Source organism: Nerophis ophidion, linkage group LG28 (genome assembly GCF_033978795.1).
Source record: "Nerophis ophidion isolate RoL-2023_Sa linkage group LG28, RoL_Noph_v1.0, whole genome shotgun sequence".
In the NCBI taxonomy this organism is placed as follows: Eukaryota; Metazoa; Chordata; class Actinopteri; order Syngnathiformes; family Syngnathidae; genus Nerophis; species Nerophis ophidion.
Genome location: NC_084638.1, coordinates 19,330,611 through 19,358,143, shown reverse-complemented (window position 1 = coordinate 19,358,143; position 27,533 = coordinate 19,330,611). Strand labels below are relative to the sequence as shown.

The window sequence follows — 27,533 nt, the reverse complement described above, 5'->3', positions numbered from 1 at the left end:
CTTTCAAGTAAGAGGGCTGTGGTTCCTCCTTCACCATCCCGAAGCTCCACTCCTGTTGCTCAGAGAGAAGATCTTCTTCACAGACGTCTGCAGGACACATTACAATGACTTTTTAAAATGTGTTTGTTTCAACTCTGACGTGGCACGCAAAAAAAAGACTGAGCCCACACAAACCCTCATGGTAGCACAAGACATTCTTCTATGCCCCCCCACCCCCACACACACATCTTACATAGCACCCACTCCATTTTACAGAGTTCCAACAAAGAAGAGGCGTTGCATAGTTCACATCACGCTCCTGTTGGATGAAATATATTAGATGTCTAGAGATGACATAGACCAGGGGTCCTCAAGTACAAATGTTGAAGGTCCACAACTGTTATTTTGAAACAGGCTGGGTCCGTTTATTATCGGTCAAGCTTATATGGTCGCAGGAGGTAGGTAGTAGTTTAACATTTTCTTAAAATGAACAAAAATTAAATAAATATTTAATAATATACATGAAAGATATTCTTTGAAACAAAAATAAATAAGAACTTAAATACAACTTTCAGTTTTAACAAAAAATAAATACTTTTAAACACAACCCTCCTATCCCTGGTAAACAAATGACCTTAACAGATCTCATTCATGTGCAAATACAACTATGGTACAGTATATCCCCATTGTGTAAAACACAGCTGCTCAACGGGAGAATTGGGCTCTTGGGGTTGAAGCCAAAACTTTGAACTTTGGCACAAAAGGTGTGATGGCCAGGCGGAGACACTGATCCAGGTGTTCATTGGTCAGTCTGCTGCGGTACTTGTTCTTCACAATGTTCAATGTAGAGAAGGCAGACTCACAACTGTATGTTGAGCCAAACATTGTGAGGATGTGACAGGCCATCTTATGCAGCAGAGGGAACTTGGAAGGAATGACCAGCTTTGACCAGAAGGTGATGGCGTCACACTGAGCCTCTTTCAGTGCGACACTTTCTTGGAGATCAATCAGCTCAGTCTGCAGTGAAGCAGCTCTGGCCCATGGGAAGACTTGTTTTGCTTCTGCAGAGAACGCACTCACATTTCTGATCAGGAATGGGTTTTCAATGAACAGCAGGACTTGTTTTCCCAAAATGAAGCCATCAAAGCGAGTCTTCAAATTTGCAATGAGTTTTTCCAAGAATTCCAAATGGCACTGATGATCTCCCTCTCCTTTGGTCAGTTCCAGAAGTTTGGGGAAGTGGAGCAGTTCCTCCTGTAGATACACAGTTTAAATATATATTAGGAACAATGCTTAAAAATAGGTATGAATTATCAAGTGGAAGAAAATAGTGTGTGGTAGAAAATAATAATAACAAATTTGTTACCTGTATGTCACGTTTGAAAAGCTCCAGATTCCTCTGGAAGGCACGGACTTCTGACATCAGCGCACACACTGAGTTCTTCTTCCCCTGTAGCTTGAGATTTAGGTCATTGAGATGGGAGGTTATATTAGCCAAAAATGCCACAGCTTCCATTTTCCCAGCATTTTGCAGAAATTCCAGGAACTGTTTTGCTTTTGCGCTATTTTGCTGGGACAGAAACACTTGCAGCTCTTCTCTAATGGCCCAAAACCGCTCCAGGACCCTGCCTTTGCTCAGCCATCTGACGTTGTTGTGCACGAGCAAATCATCAAAAGCAGCATCTACCTCTGTTAGGAATGTGCGCAGCAAGCGGTGCTGCAGTGCAGATGATGCTCTCAACAAGTTTATGAGTTTCATCATTGTTGTCATGATTTCAGAGTACACTTCTCCAAGACTTGCACAAAGAACAGACTGGTGGATTATGCAGTGATAAGATAACAGGCCAGGGTGGTGTTCTGTCAGACGCGGAACCAGTCCCTTCTCTCTCCCCAACATGGCTGGCGTTCCATCAGTAGCAATGGACACAACTTTCTTCAGATCTATCCCTTTTTCATTCAGCATTTCTGATATTGCTTTATAGATGTCTTCTCCCCTTGTTTGTCCACTGAGGTTTGCCAGGCCCAAAACATCTTCAATAAACTCCCCCTTTTCCTCATCATAATACCTCACAAACACCAACATCTGAGCATTTTCAGTGGTGTTAGTGGACTCATCCACTGCTAGGGATATGCACTCCGCGTTTTTTATTCCATCACAAAGCTGCTTGGACAAATCACCAGCCAGTAATTCAGTACGTCTGGTAGCTGTGGCATCAGAGAGTGGGATTTGATTCATTTTAGCTGTCATTTCCTCCTTTTCTTTGCCTTCAAACACTTCAGTCAAGCATTTTTTAATTATTTCTGCATCATAGAATGGCTTCTTGTGTTTACCCAAAATCCATGTCACTCTGAGTGAGCACTCTGTTGCTATTTGTTGTTGTGTCATAGATTTAACAAAAATCTTGCTTGATGTTTCATATGACTTTTTCAGCCTTGTGATTTCTTTTTTTCTCAGCTCTGAATCATGAGGAAATGTCTCTTCAAATTCGCGGTGCTCTTTTAGATAGTGACGTTTCAGATGTTCACTTTTCACCAGAGCAACAGTACTGTTGCATATTAGACACATTGGTCTGGTACTTGCAGTAGGTAGGATGAAAACATATTGCTCTTTCCATTCTTCCTTGAAACGTCGGTTTTCCCTGTCCACCTTTCTTTTACCAGCCTGAGCCAACTTGGCGCATGCCATTGTGATTTGATTCACTTTCAGTGACTGACGAGTGAAAAGTTAGCGAAGTAGCATACAAGGCAACTGTGTGCATGCAGCGAAAGGTTCCATGCGCCTGTGGCACGAACTCTGTATGACCCAGGTGGTAACAGCCTATCAGCGCATCGTTGTGATAGAGATGACAACCCAGTCCTCGGAATCAGCCAATCAGAGTGGCGCTCTCGCTCTCACTGCGTCTCTCTCTCTCTCTCTCTCTAGAGAGAGAGACGTTCGAGTGAGACACGGAGAAGTGTAAACAAACGTGGAGATATTTGACTAAAACAACAAAGAACGTTGACTTGCGCTAGCGATAACTCAAAGATAAATACAATTATTATATATTTTATAATAATTATAATTAAAAAAAAAAAAAGTTTTTTTTTTTTTTTTCTCTAATTCTTGTTGGGTCCGAACGGACACGTCGCTGGGTCCGGACATGGACCGCGGTCCGCCTGTTGAGGATCCCTGACATAGACACATCTTTCATAGATTTCCTAAATAACTGACATCTGACACATCAGACTGTTGGTATCAGACTGTAAAATACATGGTCATTTTCATTGATCAGTCAAATCATACTGTCAGTGACCTACTGATCACACCGGAAGCCGGGGCGTGGCTTAAAGGTCATAAATCATCTTGATAATTTTTTACTATTTGACAGATAGTGGGAGTTGTATTCTCGCATGGCCCCCACCTGTTGTTCCCAAACTCTTACGTTTTCTTATAATAAAGCCGACAGTTGACTTTGAAATACAAACCCCGTTTCCATATGAGTTAGGAAATTGTATTAGATGTTAATACAAACAGAATACAATGATTTGTAAATCATTTTTAACCCATATTCAGTTGAATATGCTACAAAGACAACATATTTGATGTTCAAACTGATAAACATTTTTTTTTGTTTGTTTTTTTACAAATAATCATTAACTTTAGAATTTGATGCCTGCAACACGTGAAAAAGAAGTTGGGAAATGTGGCAATAAATACTGATAAAGTTGAGGAATGCTCATCAAACACTTATTTGGAACATCCCACGGGTGTGCAGGCTAATTGGGAACAGGTGGGTGCCATGATTGGGTATAAAAACAGCTTCCCAAAAAATGCTGTCTTTTACAAGAAAGGATGGGGCGAGGTACACCCCTTTGTTCACAACTGCGTGAGCAAATAGTCAAACAGTTTAAGAACAACGTTTCTCAAAGTGCAATTGCAAGAATTGTAGGGATTTCAACATCTACGGTCCATAATATCATCAAAAGTTTCAGATAATCTGGACAAATCATGGCCGGAAACCAACATTGCATGACCGTGACCTTCGATTCCTCAGACGGCACTGTATCAAACATTGACATCAATCTCTAAAGGAAATCCCCACATGGGCTCAGGAACACTTCAGAAAACCACTGTCACTAAATACAGTTTGTCGCTACATCTGTAAGTGCAAGTTAAAGCTCTACTATACAAAGCCAAAGCCATTTATCAACAACATCCAGAAACGCCGCCGGCTTCTCTGGGCCCGAGATCATCTAAGATGGACTGATGCAAAATGGAAAAGTGTTCTGTGGTCTGACGAGTCCACATTTCAAATTGTTTTTGGAAATATTCGACATCATGTCATCCCGACCAAAGGGGAAACGAACCATCCAGACTGTTATCGACGCAAAGTTCAAAAGGCAGCATCTGTGATGGTATGGGGGTGCATTAGTGCCCAAGGCATGGGTAACTTACACTTCTGTGAAGACACCATTAATGCTGAAAGGTACATACAGGTTTTGGAACAACATATGCTGCCATCTAAGCGCCGTCTTTTTCATGAACGCCCCTGCTTATTTCAGCAAGACAATGCCAAGCCACATTCAGCACGTGTTACAACAGCGTGGCTTCGTAAAAAAAAGAGTGCGGGTACTTTCCTGGCCTGCCTGCAGTCCAGACTTTGTCCACGAAAACAATTCAGTAGAAAGCAGAGAAAGAACAATCTATAATGGATGACACAATTATTTAAAAAAATGTTTGTAATAAGAAGAATACCTTATAAATGTATAATACAAATAACTACAGAGGCAAGAAATAAGTACAAAAGTATAAAAACAAGCTCACTAGTATACTACAAATATTTAGAAAACAATGCTACAGTCAAAAACAGAAACAAAAACAATTTGAGAGCAACATTGGGCATTCTCAATAGGATTATTAAAAATGGCACTGAGAAGGACTCAATGCTTCCCAGACGGAAACAAAAATATTGACAACATGAAGGAAGTAGTTGAAAGCTTCAATAATTAGTTTTGTAAATATTGGACCAAAATTGGAGAAGAAGATTCCAGACCCAGTTTTAACTTAGGCTATAATGACACTGTGGACAGAAATCCAAACTTAACGTTCCTCAATAATGTGACACAGGAGGAAAAACACTATATTGCCAAAGGTATTTGGCCACCAATCCAAATGATGAGAATCAGGTGTCCTAAGCACAGTGTATAAAATCAAGCGCTTAGGCATAGAGACTGTTTCTACAAACATTTGCGAAAGAATGGGCCGCTCTCAGGAGCTCAATGATTTCCAGCATGGAACTCTCATAGGACGCCACCTGTGCAACACATCCAGTTGTGAAATTTCCTCGCTACGAAATACAGTTTGTAGTTTAGTTCATATCCTTCCAGATCATAATCTATTTCTTTTTTATCATCAATCCAAGTCTCTGTGACAGCGATCACTTTGAAGGGTTCGTTGAATTGTTCTAAAAAGTGCTTCATGTTGTTGTAATTTGTGTACAAGCTTCTGCTATTGAAATGAATAATTCACTATTTGTTATCACACTTAATGTTGCTTTTATATTGTCCATCTGGATAATACAAACTATTATTACTGATGGGGGAGAAAACATTTGTAATCATTTTTCCAAATCTTGGTTTTTGTGATTTTTGTTGCAGAAGTTCTTCAGCTCCATATTTTTTTTTCAACAATCTTTAGTTTCTCCGGTGTGGACGACACAGTGCTTTGTTTTTATTTTGTTATTGTCAGTGTTTTTCTGTGTGTGTGTGTGTGTGTGTGTGTGTGCGTGTGTGTGTGTGTGTGTGTGTGTGTGTGTGTGTGTGTGTGTGTGTGTGTGTGTGTGTGTGTGTGTGTGCGTGCGTGTGTGCGTGCGTGTGTGCGTGCGTGTCTTCTGGCAATGCTTACTTATTGGGGACATCGCTGTGTTTACAAAGTCACTTTAGGGGACCTTTGACGTTATGGGGACAAAAAAACAGGTCGCCAAAGAGAAAACCTTTTTAAATAATAGTCAAATCCATTCTGAAGATGCCGAACTGATTGTTAAGCTATTTTTCTCTATAAACCATGTTTACTGGTTAGTTTGGGTGTGCGACATTTGCACAGCAGCCCCCTCATAGCCTGTAGCTGGTACTGCACTCGCTGTTGGGGTCATATCCCTTCCCTGATTACCAATGGACTACACCTGGTTCCCAAACTGAAGGAGGTTCCTCTGCAGTGCAAGACATGTCGGCTGACGGAACACGAAAATGAGCTGTTTAAACCGAAAAGGTAAGCACGTCTTTCTTATGAATGGAGGTTATTGACTATCATTTGTGCAAGAGCAATGTGTTCATAGCCAAGTTAAGCCAAAAAATGAGGTAAGGTAGTTACGTCTTGTGAGGTAGCATAGCATTGCTCCTAGAAAGCTTTTGAATCACGTTATGTTGCTTTTTTTCGGCATTTGGACTGGAACTTATATATTTTACTACAAAGAGTTGAGGATGTATTTTTTGGTAGCAAACCTTTTCCAACGGGTGCACTTTGTGTTGCTTTTTTTTGGCATTAGGAACGGTTTATACTCAAAGTAGCTCTAATTTAATGTTAATTGGTTGTCTATAAGGACTTTTAAGAAGTTATATGTATAGTTATGATGGACATTGGAGATGAAGTATATTTTAAAAAATATACTTTTTTGTTGATCTTAGCGCTGCTTTCAATACTGTCAATCATAATATTTTATTAGAGCGTATCAAAACACGTTTTGGTATGTCAGACTTAGCCTTGTAGAACAGGAGGGCCTTATCCGGCCCAAGTGCCGTATGTTTGACACCCCTGATCTAGGCCCTTTGTGTACTCAAAGAGAGTTGGCTCACAGGTTGCTGCAAAACAGCCATCTTGGCTTGGTTGACCACCACGTTTTTCACGTCCCCGAAAAAAAAAAGTCAATTTAAAGTTCCCGTGATTGAACCCCCAATGTCAACTCTTGATGCTGCAAGCCAAGCAGGGAGGTAATGGATTCCATTTTTATAGTCTTTGGTATGACCCGGCTGGGGTTTGAACTCACAACCTACTGATCTTTGGGTGTACACTCTACCCACTAAGCAGTGAAGAAGTCATGTAGTATGTAACTGAGTTGAAGTAGAAACTTCTTCCCTCAAGTCATGTTAATAGAATATTTTTATTAAGCAAAATATAATTTTTCATTTGAAACAAAGCTCCAGATATACACATCAAAGCCATTCATACATTCTAATCTTGCAACTTGCGACTTGTTTCTATATCGAAATTCATGCAGAGGCTTTCATCACAATGATGTTTATGTCAAATAGAATATAGATGAATCACTCATTTTAAAAAGGTGTCATCTCCCAATTGTTCTGGACTTTTCCGACTGTTATAAAACACAAACAAATCTAAAATAAACAATTGTGTTTCTCCAGGATAATCATCATGAAGACAATGTCAAATAAAATTCACAAATCAAGAGTGTCATCCAATAATTTAGTGAGCAATATACAAGCTGTGGATTCTTTTTGAATGGACTTTTAGGTGACATGATAAGGTAAAAAGATGTCAACAAACCTGCTCTGTGTAGCACAACTTGAGGTTGGAAAACAGCGTCCAGTAGTTCTTGTAGACGTTTGTTCTCCTCCTTTGTCCTAGAAAGTTCCTCCTCCTACTCTGCTACGGTTCTTTCCAACACTCCAAATATTTCTTCAACAGTAACATTGAGTTGCTGCTCCATCTAAGTTCTCAGCTTTTGGAAATCGCACATTTTTTCCTGCCTCATTTTTTGGCTCATGTTTTACATGTAAAAATCTGACTTTAAACGTAAGTAACTAAGTAATTAGTTTGAGTGCAAAAAGAGATGAGATGAAGACGTTGTTATAACATTTCAGGCTCCCAATATCGAGTGATGGGTGGTTAGCGAACGATCTGGCTTTAAAAGATCCTGCTCTTAGAGGTAGCAGATTTTTGACATCAAAGAACCTTTGACCAACTCTTCCTTTAGTTTAACGACAGCTGGCAGCAATGACATGAAAAGTGCATACTGCCACCTACTGCAGCGGAGTATGTCACATGGGCTACATTCATGTACTTACACTTTAAAAAAACTAATTGTCAGAAAGTGTTTTAGTCCTATCTTATTCTGATGCAGTTTTGAGATGTTTGATTTCCCGTGCTCTTAATTTGGTGATCTAGTCTCACACGTCATTTCCTGTTTGCAGTGTTTCTGCGTAATATGGGCTCTTGGGTGATTGTGTAAACAGCATTGCGTGCGTCCCTGACTAAAATGTAAGTATACGTCGAATATAGCACGGTTATTAATGCTAAAATGCCTATTATGTGTTGGATGTAGCCTTAACCGAGTGTTTGTTTGCAACAATGTTTCTGCTTGACAATATAATTCGCCAGCTCAACTTTCGCCCTGTTAATACTTCTTGTTACAAAGTAGTTACCCTATTATACCACTAGAGGGCGACATAGACAAGGTTTAAAGCACTGTGTAAATTAACAGTGCTTATTCTCCATTCATCTCTAATGGACTGCTTTAATAGTCCATGTACATTTATTTGTATATTTGTTTTATAAGACATTGTAGAGTATATTATATCATATAATATTATTCCATATTATATTGCCTAAATGTATCCTAATCATTCTTTGTATGTGTTCCCTTTAGACCACACATACACACACACCCACACACACGTAAATCACACTTGTCCAACTTCACCATTAAAGAGTGCCTGAAAGCCTCTCTGTGGTCTACTCTCTGACCAGAGTCCTTGTCTTTAGAAGATATCAGACCAGCATTCCACATCCAGAGTAACCTACTCTATCACACTAATACTCTATGACATTAAAAGCAATGCTTTGTCCTTACTTAGTTTTTGTGGAATTGTAAGTCCATCAAAACAAATGACCAGTCATTTTGGGCTTCACTCTACATTCAAATCACTCTTTCTAAGCTACACACACACATTAGTACACAGACACCTGAATTGGATTACAAATGCGCAGATTTAAGATACATACTTGCAAAAAATTGTGCTACAATAATACTTCCATAATGATCCAGCACTGACAGAAGGGCAGGGCAGGTGTAAAAAGAAGCCTGACTGGCAACTTGGACCAGGTGTGGCCAGATTGCCAATCAGAGGCAGGTGAACAAATTAAGTAATTAAAACGTTTGACTTGTTTTTCGTTGTTAACCCTCCATCCATCCATTTTTCTACCGCTTATTCCCTTTTAGGGTCACGGGGGGTGCTGGTGCCTATCTCAGCTACAATTGGGCGGAAGGCGTCGTACACCCTGGACAAGTAGCCACCTCATCGCAAGGCTTGTTGTTCTCAAAGAATCAGACTGTTGTTCATAAAAAATATTTTATTCTACAAGGTCATATGCAAAGGTGTGCATAATTTTACATTGTATAATGTGCAAGTACAAGTAGTAGGACTGTGAAGGGGCACACTGAACGATAACATCATCATCACTTCATAAATATTAGCAGAAGTAGAAAATGATGTGTTAGTACACAACTAAACATATTAGTAAGAATGAACAATACACATAAACTGTTGTGTGGATGTTGTTTTCCAGGATGTGTAACTCAGAAACATGTTTACATGTTTGCTATTGAAGTGATTGAAAAGTAACTAAAAGTGATTTGGGGTTTGTTTGATTGTCAGTTAATAAAATAACAAAATTAAGTATGGTCGCATTTCAATGAAACTTTAAGGACATGTCAGAATTGGGATAAGGAACATGTCATCAAATGTTGGTGTTGATCCTGATCACCTTCTGGATTCAACATATTTCATTGGGAGATTTGGCCTGGTGGAGGTCTGCGTAGCCTTTTTCTATTTTACTGCTGCTGTTCTCACCAGCACACTTGTGTTTGTTAAGTTGGTACTCATGAGAGTATCTTTCATCACACACACTGCAACTCAACATTTTCCCCCAGCGTGAATTTTCATGTGTTTTTCTAAATCTCGACTTCGAACAAAACTTGAATCACACACTGAACACGAAAAAGGTTTCACTCCAGTGTGTCTTCTCACGTGAGATTTCAATTGGTACCTCCTTGGATAACATTTACCACAGAATGAACACGAATAAAGTTTTTCTCCAGTGTGTGTTCTTGTGTGATCCATCAAACTCACCTTCCTCGTAAAAGATAAGCCACAGATTGAACAAGAAAAAGGTTTTTCTCCAGTGTGTATTCTCATGTGGATTTTTAAACTTTCACCTCGGACAAAACTTGAATTACACACAGAACACTTAAAAAGATTTTCCCCAGTGTGTCTTTTTAGATGTTTTTTCAAATCTTGACTTCGTACATACCTTGAATCACACACAGAACACGAAAAAGGTTTTTCTCCTGTGTGTGTTCTTGTGTGCTCTTTCATATTGTCCTTCCTTGTAAAAGATAAGCCACAGATTGAACAAGAAAAAGGTTTCTCTCCAGTGTGCGTCCTCATGTGGGTTTTCAGATGACAATGGTATTTAAAGGTTTTGTCACAGTGAGAACATGTGAGGTGTGTGTTGTCAGTTTGACATGTCTTATCATCTTTAGAGTCTTCATCATCAGTGTCAGGAGAGTGTGACGTTGTGTCCTCACTATCTGATAGTGGAGCTAAGAGCTTGTCTGCTTGTGATCCTCCAAAGTGGTCTCCATCAGCTTCTGTTGTCATGTGTTGTGTTGAGCTGCTGTTTGGAGGCTCCGCCCCTCTCTTCTCCTCACTTTCACCTTTGACCTCATCATCTTCACTCTTCACAGGGACACCAGTCACTGGAAACTCCACCAGACCTTCAGTATGCTCTCCCTCCTGACTGATGCTTTGTTCCGCTGCTTCTTCTTTGATGTGGGAAGACTGTGGCTCCACCGCTTCCTTTTTAATGTGGGGGGTCTGTGTTACCTCTTCTTCCTCTTTAATGTGGAGGGGCTGTGGTTCCTCCTCGTGCTCATAGAGATGATGTTCCTCATCGAGGTCTGCGGGACACGACAAGACAAACACATGCTTTAGAAACGTCCAGCTTTGCTCAGTCACATAAGACATTGTCCTTCACACATATAACTCCACAATCTCATCAGTTTCCGGTCACAGGAACAAAGGTACTCCCAGCTGACCCATGAAGACCTTCAGGGAAATGCCTTCCAAGACTAAGGTCCAATCCACATCCTTAAAGTAATACCTGCACTCCGTACATCGTAAACGGCATAAGTGAAAATGTGCTGTTTGCTCTCTGAAAAAGTCATACTCAAACAAGAAATAATGTAATACATCCCAGCCAACTAGTGAGCAGCTCACCCTGCTAGTTGACAAGAATTAGGATGATTTTCCGCTTAATCTTTGGAGACACTGGAAATTTTGTTTAGGGTGTAAACCGCCTTCCGCCCGAGTGCAGTGACAAGCGGTACAAAATGGATGGGTGGAATGGACTACAGTCAACATGTTGGCCAAATCAGACGACGCCTGTTTTGCTTTAATTTAGACCAGTTCTGGGCAAATTATGGCCCATGGCCCATTAAGTTAAGGAGACATCAATACGATATGTTTTAAATTGACCGCCAAGTCTTTAACTACAATGGTTGGAATCTGTGCTTTTGAGTGAAACACGGGTTATTACGGTCACGTCACAGCTGCTCCTAGCAGATGAGGCAAAAAACAGAATAGGAAGAGTTTGTTTACCGCAGCCATCTTGAGACGTGAAAGTCAGGGAGGGACAAAGAAGCAGATTTCTACAGCAACGTTCTGTTCTGCAGAAAAGTGACATTATAAGGATTTTTATTATATGAATCTGTGGGTGTTTTTTTTTTTTGTTCTTTATGTTCCTGTTTTGCCGTGTTCGTTGCATATTTGTTACATTTTGCTCTATTGTAAAAAAATAAAAAATTGATTTCGAGACTGTCCTCTGAGAAATAAACAGGAGAGATGTTTGTGTTCTTTATATTCAGTGTTTTATCGTTCGTAGTGATCAGTAATAATCCCACACTATTATACTAATATGCATTCTCAGCGAAACATCTTTAAAATTGTATTCTGTTTTTTGAGGTAGTCTTTCATCACACTATCACTTATATTGTGAGTGTTTGTATGGTGTGTTAAGCTTTTGCGATCATAGCTAACTGATCGCGACCAATACTGAGGCCCCTTCTACACTAAGCTGGCTAACGTTATCGAGGCTATACTGTATATCCCACCTAACCTTATCCTTGTACACACACACACACACACACACACACACACACACACACACACACACACACACACACATATATATATAGATGTATATGTAAATATACAAACCGCGTCTCCATATGAGTTGGGAAATTGTGTTAGATGTAAATATAAACGGAATACAATGATTTGCAAATCATTTTCAACCCATATTCAGTTGAATATGCTACAAAGACAACATATTTGATGTTCAAACTGATAACCTTTTTTTGGGGGGGGCAAATAATCATTAACTTTAGAATTTGATGCCAGCAACACGTGACAGAGAAGTTGGAATAGGTGGCAATAAATACTGATAAAGTTGAAGAATGCTCATCAAACACTTATTTGGAACATCCCACAGGTGTGCAGGCTAATTGGGAACAGGCGGGTGCCATGATTGGGTATAAAAACAGCTTCCCAAAAAATGCTCAGTCTTTCACAAGAAAGGATGGGGCGAGGTACACCGCTTTGTCCACAACAGCATGAGCAAATAGTCAAACAGTTTAAGAACAACGTTTCTCAAAGTACAATTGCAAGGAATTTAGGGATTTCAACATCTACGGTCCATAATATCATCAAAAGGTTCAGAGAATCTGGAGAAATCACTCCACGTAAGCGGCATGGGTGGGTCAACATTGAATGACCGTGACCTTCGATCCCACAGACGGCACTGTATCAAAAACATAAATACAGTTTGTTGCTACATCTGTAAGTGCAAGTTAAAGCTCTACTATGCAAAGCGCAAAGCCATTTATCAACAACATCCAGAAACGCCGCCGGCTTCTCTGGTTGACAGACGCAGAGTAGAAAAGTGTTCTGTGGTCTGTTGAGTTCACATTTCAAATTGTTTTTGGAAACTGGACGTCGTGTCCTCCGGAACAAAGAGGAAAAGAACAATCCCGATTGTTCTAGGTGCAAAGTTCAAAAGCTAGCATCTGTGATGGTATGGGGGAATATTAGCGCCCAAGGCATGGCTAACCTACACATCTGTGAAGGAACCATTTATGCTAATAGGTACGTACAGGTTTGGGAACAACATATGCTGCCATCCAAGCAGCGTTATCATGGATGCTCCTGCTTATTTCAGCAAGACAATGTCAAGCCACGTGCTCAACAGCGTGGCTTCATAAAAAAAAGAGTGCGGGTACTTTTCTGGCCCGCCTGCAGTCCAAACCTGTCTCCCATCGAAAATGTGTGGCGCATTATGAAGCGTACAATATGACAGCGGAGACCCCGGACTGTTAAACGACTGAAGCTCTACATAAAACAAGAATGGGAAAAAATTCAATTTTCAAAGCTTCAACAATTAGTTTCCTCAGTTCCCAAACGTTTAGTGAGTGTTGTTAAAAGAAAGGGTGATGTAACACACTGGTGAACATGCCCTTTCCCAACTACTTTGGCACGTGTTGCAGCCTTGAAATTCTAAGTTCATTATTATTTGCAAAAAAAATATAAAGTTTATGAGTTTGAACATCAAATATCTTGTCTTTGTAGAGCATTCAATTGAGGATGGACCGCTCGCCTGTGTATCGGCTGGGGACATCTCTGCGCTGCTGATCTGCCTATGCTTGGGATGGTTTCCTGCTGGCTCCACTGTGGACGGGACTCTCGCTGATGTGTTGGATCCGCCCTGGACTGGACTCTCGTGGCTGTGTTGGATCCACTATGAATTGCACTTTCACAGTATCATGTTAGACCCGCTCGACATCCATTGCTTTCAGTCCCGTAGAGGGGGGGGGGGGGTTTGCCCACATATGTGATCCTCTCCAAGGTTCTCATAGTCCTCATTGTCACCGACGTCCCACTGGGTGTGAGTTTACCTTGCCCTAATGTGGGCCTACCGAGGATGTCGTAGTGGTTTGTGTGCAGCCCTTTGAGACACTAGTGATTTAGGGCTATATAAGTAAACATTGATTGATTGATTGATTGATATGGGTTAAAAGGGATTTGCAAATCATTGTATTCCATTTATATTTACATCTAACACAATTTCCCAACTCATATGGAAACGGGGATTTTGTGTGTGTATGTATATATATATATATATATATATATATATATATATATATATATATATATATATATATATATATATATATATACATATAAAGGGACAAGCGGTAGAAAATGAATATGTGTGTATATATATATATATATGCAGAGCTCAAATTTAACAACGGCATCCACGGCAATTACTGCGACCACCCTTGTCACTTGCTGTAATGCCCGAAAAAATTTACCAGCTTTTAAGGCAAGAACATGTCGTGACCGCCCTTCACTTTTTACTTGTTAATGGACCAGGGATGTAAAAACAAACAGTATAATGATACACAGTGGTGAAATTCCAGACGTTTAGTAACACCGTTTACATTTTTAATTACTGAAAAACTGTCATTTATCAATGCATTTTACACAACTGCTTACTTCCTGGAATACTGAAGCGCAGCAGCGTCTGTTTGGAACTGTTTGGCTCGGGAGACACGGCGGTGACTTCATGGACTTTGCTTTGAAAATGTTCCCTCAGAACTATTGGAGCCGATCGCTTCGTTTCACTTCATTTCAATCGCTTCTACTTCCATGGAGTGTTGGTGTGTGATTAAGAGCGCAAAGCTGTTGGAGGAGAATAATATTTGATGTTGAAGTTTCATTTTAAACATGTAGATAGCGTCCTTCCGTCAGCTGCTGGGACTGAGAGTTAGCATGCAGCAGGCGATGTGTCAGGAACGTTGCCACAACTTTTTTATTAAGTCTGTAGTTTGTTTACGGGGATGCTCACTTCTTCTTTAATTTAACTGCTTTCTTTGATAGTGTTCCAATAACATCAATACTAGCTAAAATGTTTTGTCATCTCATCAAACTGATGGCTGGCTGAGTTGTCAGTGTTAGATGTGAGAGGTATCACTCCTCTTTATTTTTGTTGGCCAAACTGTTGCACTGAAGTACGTGGTTGCTGTTGAAGAATAAAGCTTATTTATTAGACGTAATCTTCATTAGCCAAACAGCTTTGTATTTTATATCGATATTATAAAGTAAACTTATGCGCTTCTGAGCCCCTGCCTCGAAAGAAAATTATGTTTGCCTTGGTGCCTTAAAATATGAGCCCTCCTTTAAGGCAACACTTGCCTTGACCTTAAAAAACTAAAAATCAAGGCCTGTATGTGTGTGTGTGTGTGTGTGTGTGTGTGTGTGTATGTGTATATACGCTTGTGTGTATGTTTTGTTAAACCACCAATAATAAAAAGCCAGTCATTGATGTTTTGTTTTTACTTTAAGCAAGTTGTGTTGGCCCTGCGATGAGGTGGCGACTTGTTTGGGTGTACCCCGCCTACCACCCATGTTCAGCTGAGATAGGCTCCAGCAACCCGAGCGACCCCGAACGGGACAAGCGGTAGGAAATGGATGGGTGGAAGTTGCAAACAAGACACTTTAAGGTTTGCGGCCATTCTGATTATATTATATATTAAAAATGTCATTTTCTTGTTAAAAATCAAATAGAGAGTTAGTAAAGATGTGAGAGTAAGAAGTAAACAAACCTGTTCTGTGTAACACAACTTGATTTTTCTTGAAAACAGCGTCCAGTAGTCGATTGTTCTCCTCCTTTGTTCTAGAAAGTTCCGCCTCGTATTCTGCTATCGTTCTTTCTAACACTACAAATATTTCTTCAACGGCAGCAGTTAGTCGCTGATCCACCAACGCTCTCAACATTTGTAATGTAGACATTTTCACACAATCACAACACTTTACTCTCACACTTGATCTCCACTTGACGATGTGTTGATAACTTCTGCGTCTTCTGTTAGCAGCTAACAAGCTAAGCTAACTAGCGAGCTAAGCTAATTAACAACAAACGAGCACGAGAAGCAGTAAAGTGTTTCTCACGCTTCGTGAAGATTTTATCCTAGAATAAATATTTAAATATCTATTTTATGACATTAATATTTACAAACTGGAGAGCAAATAATGACGCGGCTTATTTATTTCTACGTCAATGAGCTTTCACGACAGTTCGCACACTTGACGTTACAAGACGGTACTACTCTGCCCTCACGAGATGTGTCATGCGCAGGAGAGTCAAAGGAATGTTGGAGTTTGTTTGCATATCAAGACAGACTGATGTATAATAACAAATATTTTTAACTCCAAAATATTGTAATAATAAATATGTTAATACATAGTATGTTCAAATAAAATTATACATACATAAACATTTACACGGGTATAATTAATGTTTACATATATGTAAACATTAATTATGGTTCATGTTTCATTTTTTTGTACAGATTTGTGCGGTTTCATAAAGAATACCGTATTTTTTTAATAAAGTTTGTTTTGTATCACGGGTACAAGCGGCCGAAATGAGTTTCCTCCGCCGGGTGGCGGGGCTCTCCCTTAGAGATAGGGTGAGAAGCTCTGCCATCCGGGAGGAGCTCAACGTAAAGCCGCTGCTCCTCCACATCGAGAGGAGCCAGATGAGGTGGTTCGGGCATCTGGTCAGGATGCCACCCGAACGCCTCCCTAGGGATGTGTTTAGGGCACGTCCAGCTGGTAGGAGGCCACGGGGAAGACCCAGGACACGTTGGAAAGACTATGTCTCCCGGCTGGCCTGGGAACGCCTCGGGATCCCCCGGGAAGAGCTAGACGAAGTGGCTGGAGATAGGGAAGTCTGGGCTTCCCTGCTTAGGCTGCTGCCCCCGCGACCCGACCTCGGATAAGCGGAAGATGATGGATGGATGGATGGATGGATGTTTTGTATCTAATGGTTTATGATGACATTGTTATTGAAGTACAGATGACACAAAAGAACCATGGTAAGTAAGTGTGGCAGCAGAAGTTAACGGAGGTGACGTCAGATACGCGCATGCGTGGACCGATCGGGTGATAAAGTAAGATGGCGTCTGACGGAGAAGTCCTAAACGCGGGCATTATATTTCTGTATTCTTACATATATGTTGTTTAATAGAGTACACACGGTTAATAATTGTTTGTAGCCGGATACATTAGTCTGGGCGCACTTTGACACTTCTCCTGTTTGCTAGCTTCACTTAAGGTAGCTTGCAGCTAGTTTAGCTGGCTAGTTAGCTTAGCTTGTTAGCTGCTAACAAAGAGACGCGGAAGTTATTTAAACATCGCTAAGTAGGGAACTAATGTGAGTGTAAAGTGTTGTGATTGTGTGAAAATGTGCGAAAGAACGATGGCAAAGTATGAGGAGGAACTTTGTCCAACAAAAGAGGAGGACGAGCGACAACATCAACTACTGGATGTTTATTATAAGAAACATCATCAAGTTGTGTTACACAGAACAGGTTTGTTTACTTCTTACTCTCACATCTATACTAACTTTATATTTTATTATTAACACTATTCTTAAATACATTGTGTATAAGAAGTTTGGTTGTCTTGTAAGGATGATGTACATACAGTCGTTGTCAAAAGTTTACATACACTTGTAAAGAACATAATGTCATGGCTGTCTTGATTTTCCAATAATTTCTACAATTTATAATTTTGTGATAGAGTGTTTGGAGCACATACTTGTTGGTCACAAAAAACATTCATGAAGTTTGGTTCTTTTATAAATTTATTATGGGTCTACTGAAAATGTGACCAAATATGCTGGGTCAAAAGTATAAATACAGCAATGTTAGTATATATACAGCAATGACGGTGGGCATGGTGTTCCTGGGATTAAAAGCCTCACCTTATTTTCCTCCAACCATATTGCTGGGTGTTGTGGCCAAACAGCTCAATTTTTGTTTCATCTGACATCACATGGACAAAGATAAATCTTTCCGGAGTAAAGTTCTGTGGTCAAATGAAACAAAAAAACGAGCTGTTTGGCCACAATACCCAGCAATATGTTTGGAGGAAAAAAGGTGAGGCCTTTAATCCCTGGAACACCAAATTTACCGTCAAGCATGGTGGTGGTAGTATTATGCTATGGGTCTGTTTTGCTAGCAATGGAACTGGTGCTTTTAATGTGACCATGAAAAAGGAAGATTACCTCCAAATTCTTCAGGACAACCTAAAATCATCAGCTCAGAGGTTGGGTTTTGGGCGCAGTTGGGTATTCCAACAAGACAATGACCCTAAACACACATCAATAGTGGTTAAGGAATGGCTAAATCAGGCTAGAATTAAGGTTTTAGAATGGCCTTCCCAAAGTCCTGACTTAAATATGTGGACAATGCAGAAGAAACAAGTCCATGTCTTAAAACCAACATATTTAGCTGACTTGCACCAATTTTGTCAAGAGGAGTGGTCAAAAATTCAACCAGAAACTTGTGGATGGCTACCAAAAGTGCCTTATTGCAGTGAAACTTGCCAAGGGACATGTAAGCAAATATTAACATTGCTGTATGTATACTTTTGACCCAGGAGATTTGCTCACATTTTCAGTAGACTCATAATAAATAAATAAAGAACCAAACTTCATGAATGTTTTTTGTGACCAACAAGCATGTGCTCCAATCACTCTATCATAAAAAAATAAGAGTTATAGAAATTATTGGAAAGTCAAGACAGCCCTGACATTATGTTTTTTAGACGTGTATGTAAACTTTTGATCACGACTGTATATACTGTACATCTGGTACTTGCAACCGCGTGGTTGTCGTTGTTCTGTTGTTCGAATTTAACTACCGGTGAAAATTAGTTATCTCTCCCAGTCTATCTATAGAATAAACTTAAATCGATGCTTGTGCATAGTCAGTAAAAAAATAAAAAAACATAATTAAATATAAGCAGCAATAGGAATATACATTAAAATGATTGTACACATTATTTTAAAGGCACAGATAACATCCATCCATCTATTTTTCCACCGCGTGTCCCTTTCGGGATCACAAGGTGTGCTCAGCTACATTCGGGCGGTAGGCAGGACAAGACGCCACCTCATCACAGGACCAACACAGATAGACAGACAACATTCACACTCACATTCAAACACTAGGACCCATTTAGTGTTGCTAATCAACCTATCCCCAGGTGCATGTTTTTGACGGTGGGAGGAAGCCGGAGTACCCGCAGGGAACCCACGCAGTCACAGGGAGAACATGCAAACTCCGCACAGAAAGATCCCGAGCTCATGACCGAACCCAGGACCTTCGTATTGTGAGGCACAGATACCAGTGTTTCCATATATAGGATTGGTACCTAACAGAACTACACCTAAGATTGGTTATCTGTATAGAAAACCCGTTCTCGGAGCCCTGCAGTCTACACATAAACTTAAACATCAATTTTCTCAGGGTGGCGTGGAAGGTGTTTATCCGTAAATCACAAATAAGCTTGCTGGCACTACTACCCGTGGGCTTTCTGAGCAGGATTCTGAAACAGTCATTATATGCAACCTGGAGTTTGTGCAAGCTCTCTTTCTTGAACCTCACCCAGAGGGGTGCTGTGTACATAGGGGTGCAGTAAGCTCTAAACAAGTACACCTTCGCTTCATCAGAGCAGTAATGACATTTTCTCACCAGCATTTTGGCTTGGACATACAGCATTCTTCTCTGTCTAAGCATGTCAGCATCATCCTTCAACTTGTCATTGATGATGTGGCCTAAGTATCTGATATTGTTGCACACATACAGGGTTTGACCAGACACATAGAAACCTGGGAAATTAAGATTTTTATCCTCCTCGGTCCTACATATCATTACCCTACTCTTTGTGGCATTATACTTGATGTCAAACTTCATTCCATAGTCTGGGCATATGTTAAGAAGCTGGTGGAACCCTGCACTACTGGGAGATATAACGGCCAAATCATCAGCGTACATAAAGTGGTTGATTAAGGTGTTCCCCATGATTCATCCTGTTCTGCATTCTCCCACTGCCTTGATAGGTCATCCATAGACAGGCTAAATAGGCCTGGTGATAGAAGCCCACCCTGCCGTACCCCATGGCCAACTCTAAAGGGAGAGGATAAATTACTCCCCCCGTTTTAACTGCTTCATCTGCCTGTCGTACCAATATGCCAGAATATACCCAGAACACCCCTATGCTTCAGATTGGTGAAGAGTTTGAGATGGTTGACTGTCAAATGCCTTAGATGCATCAATAAACCCTACCAACATTGTAGAGCCCTGCACTCTCTATTTTTCTACTGCTTCTTTTAAAGCATAAATACACAAGTCAGTGCTGTACTTGCTCTTAAAGCCAAATTGGTTTTCTGCGGTGCAAATAAGATCCCCAACTCTGTATATTATCACACTTTCCACCACTTTAGATAACATGCTGGCTCGGGCGAAAGGTTGATAATTGTCCATAGTCCCTACCTTCACAGCCTTGTCTTTAATGACAGGTACTAAAATAACTGTCAGCATAGCAGCTGGCAGGATGCCATGAATTACCAACCTACCAATATATACCTACTGCATGTACATAAAACCTTAATGGAGGTGTTTGGATATGTTTTAAGTTCTTTGTAAGCAGAATAATGTGACTCTAATAACATCTATTGTAAGCAGACTATTTACTATTTAGAATGCATAAAACATGAAAAAAACATATGTTTTTGATAGGCAAAATAAAAAAAAAGTGTGGTTCCCTTTTAAATGAAATGAAGTATATTTATTTAGTTATTTTCTCTAGTGACTCAGAGCGCTTTACATAGTGAAACCTAGGGCTGGGCGATATGGCCTTTTATTAATATCTCGATATTTTTAGGCCATGTCACAATACACAATATGTATCTCGATATTTTTCCTTAGCCTTGAATGAACACTTTATGCATATAATCACAGCAGTATGATGATTCTTATTTGTCTACATTTAAACATTCTTGTTCATACTGCATTGATATATGCTCATTTTAAACTTTCATGCAGAGAGGGAAATCACAACTAAGTCAATTGACCAAAACTGTATTTATTAAACAGTTATTAAGCAGTGGCACAAACATTCATGCCTTTTCAAAACAGAAAGTGCTAGATTATCAGACATTTTACAAACCACGTTTCCATATGAGTTGGGAAATTGTGTTGGATGTAAATATGATCGGAATACAATGATTTACAAATTATTTTCAACCCATATTCAGTTGAATATGCTACAAAGACAACATATGTGATGTTCAAACTCATAAACATTTTTTTTTTTGCAAACAATCATTAAAGGGGAACATTATCACCAGACCTATGTAAGCGTCAATATATACCTTGATGTTGCAGAACAAAGACCATATGTTTTTTTAACCGATTTCCGAACTCTAAAAGGGTGAATTTGGCGATGTAAACGCCTTTTCAATTGTTCGCAGTCGGAGCGTTGTGACGTCAAAACGTGAAGCAATCCGCCATTTTCTCAAACACATCACACGCAGCAAGTCAAATCAGCTCTGTTATTTTCAGTTTTTCCGACTGTTTTCCGTACCTTGGAGACATTATGCCTCGTCGGTGTGTTGTCGGAGGGTGTAACAACACTAACAGGGACGGATTCAAGTTGCACTAGTGGCCAAAAGATGCGAAAGTGGCAAGAAATTGGACGCACATTTTACCGACGTCAGCTATGCTACAACCGAGATGGCAAGAATTTGTGGATATCCTGCGACACTCAAAGCAAATGCATTTCCAACAATAAAGTCAAAGAAATCACAAAGGTGAAATGTGTTGATGTTATTGACTTATTTGCTAATCAGACATATTTGCTCACGGCATTACTGCAAGCTAATCGATGCTAACATGCTATTTAGGCTAGCTGTATGTACATATTGCATCATTATGCCTCATTTGTAGCTATATTTGCATCCAGCCTTTCTCTCCACCCACATTTAATGCCAAACAAACACTTACCAATCGACCGATTAAAGTTGCACCGGTGGTCAAAAGATGCAATCGTTGGTTAGAAGGTGATCGCCAAATTTGTCCTTGTTGCCGCTGTCTGTCGTGATATGGCTCAAAAACTTCAGTTTCTTCTTCAATTTCGTTTTCGCTATCTGCCTCCACACTCCAACCATCCGTTTTAATACATGCGTAATCTGTTGAATAGTTTACGGTGCTGAAATCTGAGTCTGTCTGAAGCCGAGCTACTATGCCATACTTTTCTGTGCTATCCGCCATAGTTGTTTTTGTTGGCTTCACAAAGTGACGTCACAGGACAATAGACGGGTGGCTATAACGACGGTTAAAATCAGGCACTTTGAAGTCGTTTTTCGGGATATCGCGTGATAGGTAAAATTTTTAGAAAAACTTTGAAAAATAAAATAAGCCACTGGGAACTGATTTTTATTGGTTTTAACCCTTCTGAAATTGTGATAATGTTCCCCTTTAACTTTGGAATGTGATGCCAGCAACACATGACAAAGAAGTTGGGAAAGGTGGCAATAAATACTGATAAAGTTGAGGAATGCTCATCAAACACTTATTTGGAATATCCCACAGGTGTGCAGGCTAATTGGGAACAGGTGGGTGCCATGGTTGGGTATAAAAACAGCTTGCCAAAAAATGGGGTGAGGTACACCCCTTTGTCCACAACTGCTTGAGCAAATAGTCAAACAGTTTAAGAACAACAATTGCAAGAAATTTAGGGATTTCAACATCCACGGTCCATAATATCATCAAAAGGTTCAGAGAATCTGGAGAAATCACTCCACATAAGCGACATGGCCGGAAACCAACATTGAATGACCTTTGATCCCTCAGACGGCACTGTATCAAAAACCGACATCAATCTCTAAAGGATATCACCACATGGGCTCAGGAACACTTCAGAAAACCACTGTCACTAAATACAGTTCGTCGCTACATCTGTAAGTGCAAGTTAAAGCTCTACTATGCAAAGAGAAAGCCATTTATCAACAACATCCAGAAATGTGGCTGGCTTCTCTGGGCCTGTGATCATCTAAGATGGACTGATGCAAAGTGGAAAAGTGTTCTATGGTCTGACGAGTCCACATTTCAAATTATTTTTGGAAATATTATACATTGTGTCCATTCGGACCAAAAGGGGAAGCGAACCATCCAGACTGTTATCAACGCAAAGTTCAAAAGCCATCATCTGTGATGGTATGGGGTTGCATTAGTGCCCAAGGCATGGGTAACTTACACATCTGTGAAGGCACCATTAATGCTGAAAGGTACATACAGGTTGTGGAACAAGATATGCTGACATTTAAGCGCCGTCTTTTTCATGGACGCCCCTGCTTATTTCAGCAAGACAATGCCAAGCCACATTCAGCAAGTGTTACAACAGCGTGGCTTCGTAAAAAAAGAGTGCGGGTACTTTTCTGGCCCGCCTGCAGTCCTGACCCGTCTCTCATCGAAAATGTGTGGCGCATTATGAAGCGTAAAATACGACAGCGGAGACCCCGGACTGTTGAACGACTGAAGCTCTACATAAAACAAGAATGGGAAAAAATTCCACTTTCAAAGCTTCAGCAACTACTTTCCTCAGTTCCCAGACGTTTATTGTGTGTTGTTAAAAGAAAAGGTGATGTAACACAGTGGTGAACATGCCCTTTCCCAACTACTTTGGCACGTGTTGCAGCCATGAAATTCTAAGTTAATTATTATTTGCAAAAAAAAAAAGTTTGTGAGTTTGAACATCAAATATCTTGTCTTTGTAGTGCATTCATTTAAATTAGGGTTGAAAGGGATTTGCAAATCATTGTATTCCGTTTATTTTTACATCTAACACAATTTCCCAACTCATATGGAAACGGGGTTTGTCAAACAAGCTTTGAGTGCACTTTTGTGTATGATGTCACTAAGATAATGTATCGAAACAACACTAAATTAAAGTATAATTTTTTTACAGTATGCCACTACAACAGTTTAAAACAAATAAAGTGCACATGTGTGCATGATGTCACAAAAGATATTTCAATAAGTGTCACATAAAACTGAGCTGCATATCAAACAGTGTGTGTCCTACGGTGTTGATCTGGAAATAGTTGCTTCGGCATTTTGTTGGTGTGGCACTGAACTGAGATGTTGAAATGCACATTTTGAAGCACTCTTCATTCTTTAGCGGGTGACTTTTCAAACGATGCTACAAATTAGCAGTGGTGCTACTTTTTAATAGAAACGCTTCTGTAGCATAAATGTTCAACATCTTCCCGCTTGAAGCCAAAACACCGCCAGACATTGGACCCTGTGCAGAAGGGAAGCACTTTTTAAACCGACACGCAGTCAATTTGAAAAATTTCTCCTTTATGGGACCACATGAATTTTGATAGGTTTCACCACTAGGAGTGCAAATGAGACCTTCTCTATGTTTTCCGTATTGGGACCATGATGTATGTCCTAACTTGTTCACACCTCCTCATATGGAAGGTACTTGTCCTCGTTGGTGTCTCAAGAAGGGTAGAAATACAAGAACAATTTAATTGAGAGTAAATTGTAGCTTAGCTTACTACATTGTCCAGGTAGCTTGCCCATCACTGTCTATTTGGCCTGCCTCCCATGTGAATAGTTTGAATACTGCAAACTTCAATACAGTAGCACCTCATTTGTGTTTTATGTTCTGCAGACGTCCGGCAGGTGTCAGCAGAGAGTCAAGAAGAGATTTCCTCCAAGCAGCAGGAGTGGAGCTCCAGTGTGGGACAGAAGGAGCTACAGGCCCCCTCCCACATTAAAGAGGAAGAGGAGGAACTGTGGGAGCAGCTTCAAAGGTTGGAGGAGGCTAATGATAAGGATGAAGCTCAGTCCTTGCAGCTTCATCGCAGTCAAAGTGAGGAGAACAGAGGGGCGGAGCTTGTAAGTCAACACATCACAGAAGCTGATGGAGAGCATTGTGAAGATATAAAGTCAGAACCAGACAGCATCTTTGCTCCACTGTCAGACATGGACCACATGATGTCAGACTCTTCTGATCACAGTGACCACATCCAAAAACCTTTGGAGAGTAAAAATGACTCTGAAGGTGATACGAGAGATCACACTAACAACAAACACTTTGACTGCTCTGAATGTGGGAAATCATTTAGACACAAGATTAATTTTAAAGTACACATGAGAATACATACCGGAGAGAAACCTTTTACTTGCTCTGTTTGTAAGAAGGGTTTCTCCATGAAGCGTGACATGACCAGACACATGAGAACACACACTGGAGAGAAACCTTTTACTTGCATTGTTTGTAAGAAGAGTTTCTCCAGAAATAATCACGTGACCACACACATGAGAACACACACTGGGGAGAAACCTTTTGCTTGCTCAGCTTGTGCTAAAAGATTCACCACTAAGAATGAAATTATATTGCACATGAGAACACACACAGGTGAGAAACCTTTTACTTGCTCTGTTTGTAAGAAGAGTTTCTCCATAAAGTATCACATGACCACTCACATGAGAACACACACTGGGGAGAAACCTTTTGCTTGCTCGGCTTGTGCTAAAAAATTCAACACTAAGAAGGAAATTATTTTGCACATGAGAACACATACAGGTGAGAAACCTTTTACTTGCTCTGTTTGTAAGAAGAGTTTCACCGTAAAGCATCACATGACCACACACATGAGAACACACACTGGTGAGAAACCTTTTACTTGCTCTGTCTGTAAGAAGAGTTTCTCCAATAAGCAAAACTTGACCACACACATGAGAACACACACTGGAGAGAAACCGTTTGGTTGCACTGTGTGTGTTAAAAGGTTCAGGTTTAAGAATCAGGTCAGTAAACACAAGTGTGTAACAGTCATGGAAGCTGCAGGGATTTAGAAACACTTAACCAGTGATTGTTCTAAATATACTTTAAAGGCCTACTGAAATTCGATTTTCTTATTTAATCGGGGATAGCAGGTCCATTCTATGTGTCATACTTGATCATTCCGAAATATTGCCATATTTTTGCTGAAAGGATTTAGTAGAGAACATTGACGATAAATTTCGCAACTTTTGGTCGCTAATAAAAAAGCCTTGCCTGTACCGGAAGTAACAGACGATGTGCGCGTGACGTCACGGGTTGTAGGGCTCCTCACATCTGAACATTGTTTACAATCATGGCCACCAGCAGCGAGAGCGATTCGGACCGAGAATGCGACGATTTCCCAATTAATTTGAGCGAGGATGAACGATTCGTGCTTATTGTGTTACTAGTGTTTTAGTAAGATTACATGGTCGTACCTGAAAGTCGGAGGGGTGCGGCCACGGGTGTGGCGACCGGCAGTGTCTCCGAGGGAAGCAACGTTTCTCGACGAGGCAAGGCAGCCGGGCTTAAACTTTTTTTTTTTCCCCTCCTCCACGGGGTAAGCATCCGACGGCCACGGGCGGCCGGTGGGAGGAGGCAAGAGAGTCCGCAGCTGCAGAAGGAAGAACGCAAGCTCTCCCCTCATGTCTACGGTAGGAGCCGACTTAATACTACCATTTTCTCACCGAAACCTGCCGGTTGACATGTGGTAGGGAACCATGTTCGCTTGACCGCTCTGTTCCATAGTAAAGCTTCAACGTCATCTTTCGGGAATGTAAACAAGGAAACAATGAAAGACCGGCTGTGTTTGTGTTGCTAAAGGCGGCCGTGATACACCGCTTCCCACCTACATCTTTCTTCTTTGACGTCTCCATTATTTATTGAACAAATTGCAAAAGAGTCATCAACACAGATGCCCAGAATACTGATTAATTATGTGATCAAAGCATACGTCTTATGATTGGGATAGGTGCTGGATCAAAATGTCCGCTACAATCCGTGACGTCACGCGCACACGTCATCATACCGTGACGTTTTCAGCAGGATAATTCGCGCAAAATTTAAAATTGCAATTTAGTAAACTAAACCGGCCGTATTGGCATGTGTTGCAATGTAAATATTTCAGCATTGATTTATAAACTATCAGACTGCGTGGTCGGTAGTAGTGGGTTTCAGTAGGTCTTTATAAACACAGCATGTTTAATATGAATGTATATGTGATGTTGCATGTAGTGCTTGTCATCTTCTAATGTTATATGTTGTCCTGTAGTTACTTTTAATGTATGTGCATTTATTGAATATCATATATGTAGCTACTATTTAATTATTTCCTCCTCTTTGAAGAGAGGACATCTTATTATTTTCGTTAGGGGTTTTTCTGTCTCTTATGAATCCACACATTTTTTCCTTTGCATTTTATTGATGTTAATATCCAATTAAAGTTACAAATGAATAAAATTGTTAACAAATTTCGGACTCTGCTAGATTAGCATTATTGTTACATCATGGATGTTAACTACTGCAAAACATCAACAAAGAAGAAAAAGGCTGAAGTTAGCAACACATCACTGAACTTTAGAGCCATCGCGAGTGGAGTTGGTTGTTTTTATTGCTGCATTTGTACTTATTTCATATCACATCTTCACTTTTAATACAAAAGTCTTCTTCAAATATTGTTGTGGGCTTCTGAGATTGATGTTTCTGATGTGTGTGTAGTCTGTGGAAAGGGTTGCTGTCCCTTGTGGATC

At 40.3% G+C, this 27,533-nt stretch overlaps 2 protein-coding genes across 2 annotated transcripts; one reads left to right on the top strand and one right to left on the bottom strand.

The window, feature by feature from the left end:
• Positions 1-9,329: 9,329 nt before the first annotated feature.
• On the bottom strand, positions 9,330-16,196 carry LOC133545464 (zinc finger protein 691-like). Its single transcript, XM_061891091.1, has 2 exons — positions 15,699-16,196; positions 9,330-10,934 (listed from the first exon to the last, which is right to left on the bottom strand). Exons 1-2 carry the CDS (start codon positions 15,883-15,885, stop codon positions 9,889-9,891), a joined length of 1,233 nt encoding a protein of 410 aa, XP_061747075.1. The 5' UTR covers positions 15,886-16,196; the 3' UTR covers positions 9,330-9,888.
• Positions 16,197-17,015: 819 nt separating this feature from the next.
• LOC133545455 (gastrula zinc finger protein XlCGF57.1-like) lies at positions 17,016-27,254 on the top strand. The gene is made up of 2 exons (XM_061891066.1): positions 17,016-17,468; positions 24,628-27,254. The coding sequence occupies exons 1-2, from the start codon at positions 17,342-17,344 to the stop codon at positions 25,815-25,817; spliced, it is 1,317 nt and encodes a 438-aa protein (XP_061747050.1). The 5' UTR covers positions 17,016-17,341; the 3' UTR covers positions 25,818-27,254.
• Positions 27,255-27,533: the final 279 nt, after the last annotated feature.

Coding starts and splice junctions, on each gene's coding strand:
- LOC133545455 (XM_061891066.1), top strand. CDS start 17,342: ATGTGCGAAAGAACGATGGCAAAGTATGAGGAGGAACTTTGTCCAACA. Junction 17,469..24,627: donor AGTTGTGTTACACAGAACAG/GTTTGTTTACTT, acceptor TATGTTCTGCAG/ACGTCCGGCAGGTGTCAGCA.
- LOC133545464 (XM_061891091.1), bottom strand. CDS start 15,885: ATGTCTACATTACAAATGTTGAGAGCGTTGGTGGATCAGCGACTAACT. Junction 10,935..15,698: donor AGTTGTGTTACACAGAACAG/GTTTGTTTACTT, acceptor CGTGTCCCGCAG/ACCTCGATGAGGAACATCAT.